A 12,345-nucleotide genomic window follows, 5' to 3' on the forward strand; every position below is an offset into this window, starting at 1 on the left:
AAATGTATTTTGTTTATTAGTCACATACTAAGAAGAGCCTAAAGGTCCTGTATCTGTGTTTATATACTGTTTTATTCATTTTGGCCTTGTGTGAGAACAATATCACAGCTTTTATGCTTCTTTAGGAAACTGCTGATATGATAACTTTAAGGATAAAGTATAAGAAGAGGCTTTTTTTGTTTTTTTTCTTTTAATTGAGGCATCTTTAATTTATTCAAACATTTAAGTATAATGAACCCCCCTCAAAAAAAAGCAAATTTTTTTGCACATCTCATCAGTTTGAGACCTTTAATGTGTCTTTAGCGGTGTATAATGGACCTTGTTTTTCTGCACTCAACCATCCACAGCAGAGACTCGTCTCCCCCCCCCCCCCTATCTGTCAGCCTGTCAGCAGGCCCCTCCTGTCAGGTGTGTGTGTGGGGGGGGGGGGGTGCTGCTACCGTCCCGATGGGCAACAGGCCGCTCAGAGCCGCGGCTTTCCGAGCTCCGTGCGTACGATAAGTGAGCGCTGCTGACGCGGGGGGGGGGGGGGGGCACCCTGGCATGAGAAATCTGATGAGAATTCAGCCTTTTCTCCTTTCGAGGTAGAGCGTGGTCAGCCAAAACCCAAAGGGCATGTCGGCGCAGCAGACTGCAAAAAACATAAAAATAAAAACGATCCTGGCGAAGGCACGCTGCATGCTGGGAGGTCACTGTGAAGGTCACTGCGCTTTTTATTTTTTTTATCGGTTACGCTGCTAAAACGCGGACGTTAATACAGGAGCGGAGCGTCACCGCGGGCTGGGCCGGGCCGGGCCGGGCCGGACGACCCCTCAGAGCCGATGCAAATGAGTCGGATCCTCTCCTGGAAAGCTGCGGCATCACGTTGCTTTTTCTCAGAAGCTCTCAAACCCGAAGGCGCCGGTGCTGCAGAGACCCGCTGCTGCACAGGGTTCTCGTATCTGTCGGATGTAATGCGGCTCAAAGAATAGTTAACTTTTGGAGGCAGACGCTGCTGTTGGATACGGACAAAATATTTAGCTTTTTTTTTTTTTTTTAAGGTAAACTTGGAAAACGACTCAGCGTTTCCACAGATATTTAGTTTTATTTGGTAGAAATGCTTCTCAAACAGGATTTAGAGTCCCGGCTGTCCACGTCTCTGTTTCGTATCTGGAATTTTAGTGTCTGAGTTTGAGCAAGCTGATGTAAGCAACCAGAGACTTGATTTTTGGATTCAAATTGAGCTAATCACGGCCATTTCAGTAAAGTTTTTTTTAATAAAAGATAGTCATATTTTCTCAATCAGAATTTCGAAAAACCTCAAAAATATAGTAATGTAGTATTTTCAAATGGTCTAGATGGTTTTTCAAAGCACTCCAAATTCAGTTGCTTGTAAGATTCAGTAAATAATGGCCATTTGCTTCTATATAAAATCCAGTCTGTGAAGGATCAGCAGCAGCTTTAGGAATAAAAGCTGGCAGCTGTTATTTTGGACCCAAAACGGGACCAAAATTTCCCAGTGATATTTATGTGGCTAAACAATAGAGAAACGGCTGAATGAAAGAGGCCCGATTCACCTCCCGTAGCCTCCCTGAAGTTTGTGTGCAACCGAGCCTCTCTGAGGTTTCCTCCAACTTCGGTGTCACCTTGAAATCTCCGCGCTATTAAACAGCCCCCGCTGTCAACAATCGATAAATTTGGCTGGCCCTCTATCGCTCTTTTGTCTCCGCAAATGAAGCTGATGGATGAAAGAGAGCCCCCCCCACCCCTCTTCTCCTCCACACACACACACACACACACACCCCGCGCCCTCTCCCAGGTAATGTGCTGTGAACCGGGCCGTGTCGATACTCCCGGGGTTAAACGGGATACGGTGGTGGTGGTGGTGGGACGGGGGGGGGGGAGGGAGTTTAGGAAGAGTGATGCGTTTATAGAGCGGGACGCAGGGGTCAACTCTCAGGACAGCTTAATATTTAATCAACCCACTTTGCCCCGGTAACCCTAAACCTCCCAATCACCCTCCAGGCGAGCAAGGAGACAGAGGGGGGGTGGGAGGGGAGGAAGGGGAGGATGGGGGGGAGGGAGTGACACTTTTATCGTTCAAACTGTCTCGAGCCTTGACTGAGTGCGAATTAAGTGAGAAGGGAGATGGATAAGAGACGAAGGACAGACGGCGGGCGGGACGACCGCGTGCAGCAGACGGAGACGGACGGACGGAAGAAAAATGGAAGCAGGAGAATGACGGCGTTTAGAAAAAGTCTTCTTCATCACCGGAGAAGGTTAAAGAAAGCAATAAGCACATGGTGGTGTTGAGTGACGACGTGACGGAGACGTTACGGTGTCGAGGCCTTGGTTTTGATCATCGAAAGGTTTAATACACACAAAAGTACAAATACAAGATGAATATATTATTTATATGTTCAGGATTACAATAATTTGGAGGAAAATCTGTCTCCATATTTTTAAATTTAAAAGACAGAATTTATTTTTTGTTGTTGTTTTTTAAACATTAATATGTTTCTTTTTGTTTTGGGCCTCCAAGTTCAACACATTTCAATAACACATTTTTCTAAGTTTTAGTTTTCAATGTTCATAAATTTATAATCAAAATTAACGTTTTTAAAAAATAAAAAAACATTAACGATGCTAACAGGATTCAAAAGCTCGAGTTAATATAGTCCGTTGACTTCTGTTCATTTGAACGTGTTAAAGAGTCAGTTCGCTCAAAGTCATCGTTCGCTGCCACAGCTGACCGGCTCGCATGTCACGTGACAAATGGGATTGTAAATTGATTGGCTGGAAGAGAATCGATTTCTTATCCTCAATATGAGACGTTTAATCTGAATTTTTATATTGAATTGGGGATGAAAATATAGTGTTTGACAGCCATGAGGTCATTATGAATAAAACAAATGTAAAGTGTCCATTTTAAGTCTATTAAGGACCTCATCAAATGTCACGGAGAATATGCCGATTAAAAATAGATGGCACTAGATGAAAGCGGGACTCACAAGTGTCCAGGTTAGATTTGAGTATGGGTTTTTTTATGTGCTGCAGGTTTGAACCCGACGGCGGAGCGAGCAGAAAGCTCCGAGGGGTCGCTGGAATCATCAGCATTCCTCTTTCGGGGGAACGCCAAATCTCCGTACCAAATTTCCGCCCAATCGCTCGTCGATTTGTCCAAAAATATCTTAATAAGTGTCGGGACGGACGAGTTTTTACGCTGCATTATTAAATGCGTAATCCATAAAAGTGTAATTTCACGCGCAAGGAACCGTTCACACCACGGCTGAATATGAATCCTGTGGGCTGTCGGTGGGATGTGGATCTACATTACATGTATTTGTGTTATTTCTCTCCTGCTTTCAGCCTCTTAAACGGCATCTCGATGAGGAACCTGACGAAGGAGTCATTTATGTCCTACTGCCCGATCGTCACACGCGTCATCGACGACCGTCGTTGGTGTCGGAGAAAGCGTGCAAGCTGCCAAATGTTCAACTGAGCTCCAAGTTGACTTAAAAAAATTAATAAATAAATAAATAAAAATAAAACAGAGAGAAACCAAATCCGACCTCTTCGCCGTGGTCTCAACCGGGCCGATGGCGGCACGGTTGCAGCGCTGCTTCACCGGTACTGAGCTCCAAGTGCCAAACTAAAGTGGAGAAAAAGAAATATGCAGCATCAAACTTTTCCTGTTCCTGCACCAGGCGCCATTTAAAAAAAAAAGGTGCAACAAGAGTCCGTCTGGCACTTTTAAAAAGGATGCGGTGTTGCCGCGCTTCACTTCTTGCAGATGAGAAGTTTTACAACACGTTTGATTGTGTCAGTGTCGCTGACTCGTTACTCTCTAAATTACCGTTTTTGGATTTGATTGAAGCACGTGAACACATTTCCAGCTGCCGACAGGGCTTTGATTACTTCACCAGGAAATCAACGTGTTTTTTGTTTTTTTTCGCGCTCCTGGGTTCTTGTCCAACATCTGCGGCTTCCTTCAGACCCTTTAACTTGAAAATGCTTTCATTCGTTGGCTCCGCCCCCTTTTCCTCTACGTAGCCAAGTGCCTGGTGTTGTTACACTTCTTTTTTGGACCGTTCCTGGTGCGCTCGCAGTATTGAGTGTTAGTGCACAGCGGGTCTTATTGTATTTCTAATTGTCCCGAATGTTTCTGATCCACGGTTGTTCATTTACAGCAGCAAAAATCGCTCTGCAAATAATGTCGGCTTCCTGCTGCCGCGTACAGTGTCAGAGCAGCACGCAGCCTGCAGAGCCTCATCAGTCACCCCGGCTTGCTGTAGTTACCGGTCAGCGGCCCCGGTGGAGGGTCAGAACCGGCTCCGTTAACCCGCCGCCCGTCAGCCCGATCTGAGGGCACCCGGGCGGCTCTCCCACCGAAGCCTTTAGGGGGCTCGGATCCAGGACGGGAGAGGGAGTCACCCGGCCCGGCGTCAGCACTTTGGTGGGGATGGGGGGAAGGAGGGGGGGGGGGGGGGGGAAGCTGCTGGAAAAGTGCTGAGTTAGCAGCCGCGTGGGGAGATGAGGTGAAGTGGAGAGAAATGTAAAACCGGCCGGATGAAAGTTTAGGTGTGCATGTTAAACAGGTGAGGGGATGGGGGGATGGGGAGGGATGGGGGGGGGGGGGGGGGGGGTCTTTCCTTGTCGTTTCTCCTGCAAAACGACTGTCTGCTCCTCAAAACAGTCCGGCGTGACCCTCAATCCCACCCGACGCCTCGGCTTCCTCCTCCGACCCTGCCGTGACCTTCCAAAAGTAGCATCATATCCCGCTCCCAGTTTTCTTTTTTTTTGCTTTTTCTTTTTTTTTTTGCTTCTTGATAATTAGCTGCAAGGACGCTGCTGTTGAGTTTGAAGGACGCCGGCTGCATCTCCCTCCTCATCTGCACTGCGGCCCCGGCGCTCGTGCGCACGCCAGATCCTCGTACAGCGAATCCGCCGACTGCCTCTCGCACGAATCTACATACGGGCAGCCGGTTCGCTCCGCCGTGTGTGTGTGTGTGTGTGTGTGTGTGTGTGTGTGTGTGTGTGTGTGTGTGTGTGTGTGTGCTGAGGGAGGGAGGTAGAGTCAAGCGGTGTGATTACATAAGCTTGGGTAACAGGCTCACCGTGGGGATACACACTCGCTACACAGTGTTGATGGAGTCTTTCACAGGCCTGATGGGGTGTTGATTGGGAGGCGCTCACACACGACCACCAGATGCTGAAATGGATCCTAACGTGCTCTTCTGTCTTTTGTTTCTCCCTCCGATTTACACTCATCCCTGCCATCTTCTTCTTCTTCTTCCTCCTCCTCCTCTTCCTCCTCCTCCTCCTCCTCCTCCCCCATCGTGCTCCGCTGATTTTCCAGGTGCGGTGCGAGCCTCCAGCATCTTCCCCATCCTCAGCGTCATCCTGCTCTTCATGGGAGGCCTCTGCATAGCTGCCAGCGAGTTCTACAAGTCACGCCACAACATCATCCTCAGCGCGGGGATCTTCTTCGTGTCCGCAGGTGAGTCGAACACGCCGGCGGAAAGGAGACCGAAAGGGAGTATTTTTTACGATTTTAGAAACAGACTCCGCGTGCCTCCCGTGGATCTCTATACGGACGTGACGTCCGCCGGTTCCTCCGCGTCGTCGCCGTCGGCCTCGTCCGCGATCGCACGAACTCAAACCGCCGCAGTGAAACGTGTCGGGACGGCTTCCAGTCGCTTCTTTCCTTTCGTGACTTCCTTTTCTTTTCTCGCTCTTGATCCTGCTGCTGGGCCAAAAGCCACCCGTTGGGACTCGTCTCTAAAAATACGGTGTCCCTGACACAATTTCTCCACAATCCATCTTATATATATATATATATATATATATATATATATATATATATATATATATATATATATATATATTCACCATGTCAAGCATTTCTCCGTGCGTGTGACTGAACTGACGAGTACGTGGAGCTCGCGGGACGATTAGTTCATACGAAGAGTCTCGTGTCGGACGGATTAGTTCATGACTCAGCGCTCTGAACGTACTCGATACGATCCTGCATGGCTAATGACTTACCGGGAACACTGGCATGAGCTCATCACGACTGATACTTTGGGTCTTTTGTTTCTCTTTCCTCCACCATGAACCCTTTCACCCCCCCCCCCCCCCCCCCCCCCCCGGTCAGGCCTGAGCAACATCATCGGGATCATCGTGTACATATCAGCCAACGCGGGGGACCCGTCGAAAAGCGACTCGAAGAAGAACAGCTACTCCTACGGCTGGTCCTTCTACTTCGGCGCCCTCTCCTTCATCATGGCCGAGATGGTGGGCGTCCTGGCCGTGCACATGTTCATCGACCGCCATCGACAGCTGCGAATAGGCGAGCGCGCGGCCGACTACCTCCAGGGCTCGGCCATCACGCGGATCCCCAGCTACCGCTACCGCTACCGGCACCGCTCGCGCTCCTCCTCCCGCTCCACGGACCCGTCGCACTCCCGCGACACCTCGCCGGTGGGCCTCAAGGGCTTCAGCGCGCTGCCGTCCACGGAGATCTCCATGTACACGCTCCCCCGGGACACCCTCAAGTCCTCCGGCACGCCCACCGCCACCTACAACTCGGAGAGGGACCACAACTTCCTGCAAGTCCACAACTGCGTCCAGAAGGACTTGAAAGACTCGAGCCACACCAACACAGCGAACCGCCGCACCACGCCGGTATGAGGGAGTCGACACGGGCCGGGCCGGGCCGGCCCGGGCGGAGGACCAGGAGACACGGGAACCCCTGTGGGTGCAGCACGCCCCCTCCGGGGGAAGACGACGGATTTCCATGTTTATAGACATTTGTTCTTTTCGTTCAGCTGCATGACTTTTCCATTTCCATTGTTGAGAGAGTTTCAACAAGGCTGCTGTGGCCCCCGGATTGAACGGCAGAAGAGCGAGAGCGGGTCAGGTCGTCCCGAGAGCGTGGGGCCTGTCATTTCTTTTTCGCGCCGGGTGGTTTGTTTATGAAGTTCAGGGGCACCGGGAAAGAAGAAAAAAAAAGAAAAAAAGAAGGAGGCGGGGTGTGAAGGGGGAGGGCGGGGAGGGTGGGGGGGGGGGCATTTATGAGACGAAAGAATCGATTTCATGATTTCATTGCCCTTCGGTTTGACAGTTTTGCGCCACGACTTTCGGTTGGAGCAACAGGTCGAAGCTCCCCACACACCTTCTTTTATTTATTGACTCATTTGTTCATTTTTTGCATTAAAACTGTGAATTGTTACAGTTTGGGATTCAGTAAGAATTACCCCAATCTGTAATCTCTAACAAAGGTACTATATATATATATATATATGTATTACTTTTATAAATAAATTATTACGTTAATAATCAAGAGATTACCGAAGCAAAAAAGCAAAAAAAAAAAGCAAAAAAAACCAAGTTAACTAAACCAAGTGCTGTTGGTAAACAGGAGAAAAGACTCTTTAAGTATCCGTTCATTCGAAGGTCGAGAACAAGAGACGGTCCGTTAGGTAGCGGCAGTACAGACAGTAGAATAATATCTATTCTTTTAACAGAACCTTCTCGTCTTTTTCTCAGTCCCTGTTCGCTTTCCTTTTTTTTTTTTTGAGGGGGTCGAAACAAGAGAGTCGAAACCCCTTTAACAGAAAGAGACAACAACAACAAAAAAGGGGGCGGAGTCAATGTTCAGGAAGCAGAGACTCCAAAAAACGACTTCAGCAAAAAAAAAAAAAAAAAGGAAGGAAGGAACAGAGGGGAAGGAAAAGAAGAGGACGCCAAACACAAAAATAAAAACAAGTTAAATATGAAATAGAGAAGCTAAGTGACTCACAATTTCAAAAATTAAATGCATGCTATAAAATTACAGCAAATCTGCTCTTGAGAAACTTAAGTTTTAACGGTAAACAATTATAAGGGGAAAAAAAGCAAAGGCGCTAAAGTTTAAAGTATTAATGTTTTCACGTGTATTTTTCTTGTTTTCTTTTCTTTCTTTTTTTAATTTATTTAGTTCATTTTATCTTCTTTGCTTTTGTGAGACAAAAACCAAACAATCTACATTGAACAAAAACTGCTTTTTTTAAAAATGGTTTGGTTGATTTCTTTATAAATATATAAATATATGTATGTATTTTATTTTTAAAACTCACACAGCCTTAGTCATTTCTTTGTTTTTCTTTTGATTTTTAATGTGTTGTTCAAATTGAAAATGAAATCTTTAAAGGTGCCAAAACCGAATGATCCTATACTTGGATGCATCAAGTCCTGATGAATAAAATACGAACCCTAGGGGGAAGAAATCACCGTGTTTCCCTGCGTGTCTCTAACACACTCCACGCTGATGCGCTAGCGCTTGTCTCGTCAAGCCACGATGTACGTTTTTTTTCTTGTATTTCTCAAGAAAGGCGCAAACCTACGGAAGCACGTCGCAGTTGAAAACAAAACAAAAATGAAGACCTTACGTCGTAAGTATGACTCGCTATCGCATCATCAAAAGGGAAAAATCTGGATCGCGTAGTCACGGGAAAAGATGTCATAATTACGTGACCTTGTGATGATGAGGAAAAGGTTATCAATCATTTATACTATACCAAAATTAATATGAGTTTGATTGTCAATTTAAGTGTCTTTTTTTTTTTTTTTCTTAAAGAAATAAAATGAATATGAAAAAACATCTGAAAATGTCACATTAACGGTAAACTTTGAACAGGAAACAGGAAACAGGAAACAGGAAGTGTAATGTTACTGCCGAGGATATATGACAGAATGAGCCTCCATTTTCTTTTTTTTTTATTCGTCAACATTTGTGGAAAATGAAGCGTAACAAACTTGCAATGACGTTTATTTTGGCCGTTTTCCCCTGAACGCTCCGACAATTATCTCTGAATTGCTTTGACGCTGAAAAAAAACATTAAAAACGTGATGAATGTCGAGCTAGTTCTGCAGCGTAATGACATCTTTTCACGTAATTAGGATGCAGGTCTATTTTTAAACCTCATATAGTCGTCAGTTATTTTTATAAATACTGACATATATTCACCGATTTATACATTTAATATTCTTTCTTTTCCAAACAGGTCCGGTCGGATTTTAATCCTGTTAAGGACACAGGATGAAGAAACGCTGTCAGAAAGTTGAAAAACAGACACAGAACATCAACATATTGGCTATTTGGCAACTTTACTCCAAAAACTGTTGGCATCCGCCTTCATAAGGCCATAAAAATACACAAAAAAAAAAGCTGAGCTGTCGGGCATAAAACCCGGAGTGCTCAGCGGAAACCTCGGCCTCGGCCTGCTCGTTGTAAAAAAAAAACGTTTAAAAAACGAGTAGAGTCCGGCGCGACGGCATTTGCGCTCCTGAACACGTTTTTCCCCAAAAAATTCATCCAATAAAGGAAGTTGGGTAGAAAAAGTTTGTATTTGGAAAAAAAAAAATCGAAACTGGCAGACGGCCGTAAGTGTCGGTGAAATGATGCATCGCTGACGGTGTCGCAGTTTTGGGGAACTCAACCCATAATTTTCTAATAAGAGGAGAGGTTTGTAAAACCTTTTCCATCAAACCTTAATGTTCCAGATAGGTGCCACACACTTTTAAAGTTAGCTCCTTTTCTTTCTTTTTTTTTTTTTTTGCTACAACAGTCTCCCTCTGATGCCCATTTATGAGATTAAATTGTTCATTTTTAAACTGCCGCCATCAAAACTTGAGAAAAGTTCTGCCTTTAAGTGACCGGTTTTAATAAGAAGTCCTCCCCGAAGAGTTGCTGCGTAGTTGTTTGCGCCAACGATAAAGTCCGATTTGTTTGTAAAATGTTTCGCCGGTGATTTGCTCACCTGGAGACTCGGGAAGGTGAAAATCCGTGTCGGACACGTCCGGACACCGTCGCAGGGTTTACTGCGGTAGCTCGATGCCAGCTGGCAAACTGAAAGGACGGCCGAACGAGGGATGAAATTAAACTTGTCGATGTCTAGCGTGTTGGACAAAGTGTCTTCGGTTCATCAATAAACTAATTGAACCCCGGTGGTTTTCTAATGGTTTGGTTTTGTCTTTTGGTGAGTGTCACTTTTTTTGTCCCCCGAAGAAATAGGGGGCGGGGTCAAAACTTCCGGCATGTATGACACGAGGAGGAGAATACATCGACTTCGGTAATTGGCCGATGGGCTGCGATGCCACCGATGGCCTGCAGGGGGCTGGCTCTGGCTCCAAAGACTCCCATTCAACTTCTCTCACAAAATATAAAAGTCAATGAATTTTTTTTTATCCACAAGTTTTTACGAGGTTAAAATGATTACGTTTACACTGCGCGTGTTAAGTAAAAAAATATATAAAATGAAAAAGATCGATGGTGCTTCGTCGTGCACTTGAAACGCCTGCCTGAAGTTTCATGACCTTCTTCGACCCGGCTCGAACCTCGGTGGTATGTTTGAATCTCTGCGGACCAAGACGGTGAAAGTCAGTGAAACGTCCTCAGACTTGACAACAGGTCAGCTTCGCCTCTCCGGGATTTCACCTCCCCGTTCTCCTCCATCCTTCCCTCGAATCATTTCTTTCTCCTCCGTCTTCCTCTTGTTCTTGCTGGCGATCGAAGGAGAGACGAGGCCTCGCCCCGCCAATGAAGAGCCACCACCCCGGCTCCGTGCTCTGGCCCGAGCCCTGTTGTCTCTGGCAGGCTGCGAGGTTGCGTAACCTCACATCAAACCGACGAATGACCTTTCCGTGACTTTACTGGACGCCGTTCTGGGACAGAGGAGCCGGGCTCCCACGGGAGCTCCGCCTCCAAAAGCTAACACCGCCAAACTTTCAAGTCGCCGAGAGGAGTCGCCACGTTCGCTCTCTGAGGATCACTGCTCCGGAAAACCCCCCAAAAAATGCGACCTAAAACGTCTGTATGCAAACACCGAAATCTGCATGTGCAAGCCTCCATGTGTGTGTGTGTGTGTGTGTGTGCCGGCCTGCTGTTTGTGCTGACCGGAGAACGGCTGCTGACTGCGCTCACCCCGGGGTTATTTTTGGGTCATGCAGAGTTGAGTGTCAACAGAGAGCTATAAGCATGGCCAACCAGCTGAAAATCAAAAACAAAACAAAAATCAGTGGAGCAAACATAGTCTGAAATGACACATTCACGTCACCCCGTACAGGCAGCGAGAAGCTCCATCATTTCCCTGCAGAAGGAAAAAAATATATAAATATATATACGGAGCGTCGCCGCTGTTTCACGAAATCATCTGAAGCTTCTTTTTTTTAAAATCCAGCTCCTGAATAGAGGACAGTTTAAAAAAAAAAAAAAAAAAAAAAAGAAGAAGAAGAGGAGAGATAAAGAGGAGGAACCAAAAGTAGGCTACAGCACACAAAGTGCTCTGGGAGGCGTGAAGCTGAATGGAGCGCCCACGCTCTGCCCTCTGGTGGCCAGATGGGGGAAGGAGCGCAGGGCCGGCCGGCTTGCTGCTGCCGCTTTGCTGCTTTGCTGCTGCTTGCTGCCTCCGCCGGCTCAGGGAACGCCGTGTCCACGAACGGGCCCTGCATACTGATGCCACGGTGCAGAGGGTGCAGGAGCTGCAGCAGTCTGGCAGGCCCACGGAGAAACACTCCGATTCGTCGTCCTCCGCGCGGACTGAAGAAGGAGCGCTCGGCTCCTCCGGGTCACGGAGACCCTTCACACCCGGCGAACAGACACACGTGCGTCATCCGATGTCTGGCCGGAGGAAAGAAAACCAAATCAAATAAACGTCTATACTCAGGAAAAAAAAAAACGTGAAACAAATTTCCTTTTCAAGAGGTTTCAAATTGACGTGAACAAAAACATCCTCTCACCTGCAAACAAGATGTTCCACCGGGTCTGAATTCAAGTTTTCGATCCGTCTATTGATCTTGTTTTTGTCCATAAAGTAACAATAATGATCATAAACTTTTTGTACAGCAGCTCTTAGATTACAAGGAATACTTCACATAAAAACTGATAAAAAAAAAAAAAAAAGGGAAAACATGTTAAAATTGTAATTTTATAATAATAAGAAAAATAAATAAAATGCATAATAACATGAAATTAAAGAGTCTTTGTTGCAAGGATATAAAACACAGCAGCTTTTCACATTTTAGAGGCTGGAACCAACAAGTGTTCGATCATTTTACATTAAAAACCCTTCAAATGGCTGTAATCTTAATTATTGACTCAATATGCAACAATCAAAGCTGAAGTTTGGTCAAAAGAGCAAATCTCTGTTTCAAAGCAAAGACACAAACACGAGTGTAGAAATATGTTCCAACTTCAAATCTCTGCAGAAAATGTTCATTTAGGAGACGATTTCTGGAAGAAAACAGCAACGGTGGGACTTTGAACAGAATTGTTGTTGATCGTTTATCTGTTGATCGATTCCTCCCATTAAAACGAGCTCTTCC

General features: G+C 46.2%; 1 protein-coding gene across 1 annotated transcript in view; it reads left to right on the top strand.

The window, feature by feature from the left end:
• The window catches only part of cacng2a (calcium channel, voltage-dependent, gamma subunit 2a), a 46,217-nt gene extending 39,200 nt beyond the window's left edge, over window positions 1–7,017 (top strand). Inside the window, exons 4-5 of the mRNA XM_069165434.1 lie at window positions 5,339–5,479; window positions 6,137–7,017. Of these exons, the coding sequence (XP_069021535.1) occupies window positions 5,339–5,479; window positions 6,137–6,672 (677 nt within the window). The 3' untranslated portion in view covers window positions 6,673–7,017. The remainder of the gene's footprint in view (window positions 1–5,338; window positions 5,480–6,136) is intronic.
• Window positions 7,018–12,345: the final 5,328 nt, after the last annotated feature.

The sequence above is a fragment of the Embiotoca jacksoni genome, unplaced genomic scaffold, assembly GCF_022577435.1.
Source record: "Embiotoca jacksoni isolate LCO1_2020_lvr unplaced genomic scaffold, fEmbJac1.0.p SCAF_34, whole genome shotgun sequence".
NCBI lineage: Eukaryota > Metazoa > Chordata > Actinopteri > Embiotocidae > Embiotoca > Embiotoca jacksoni.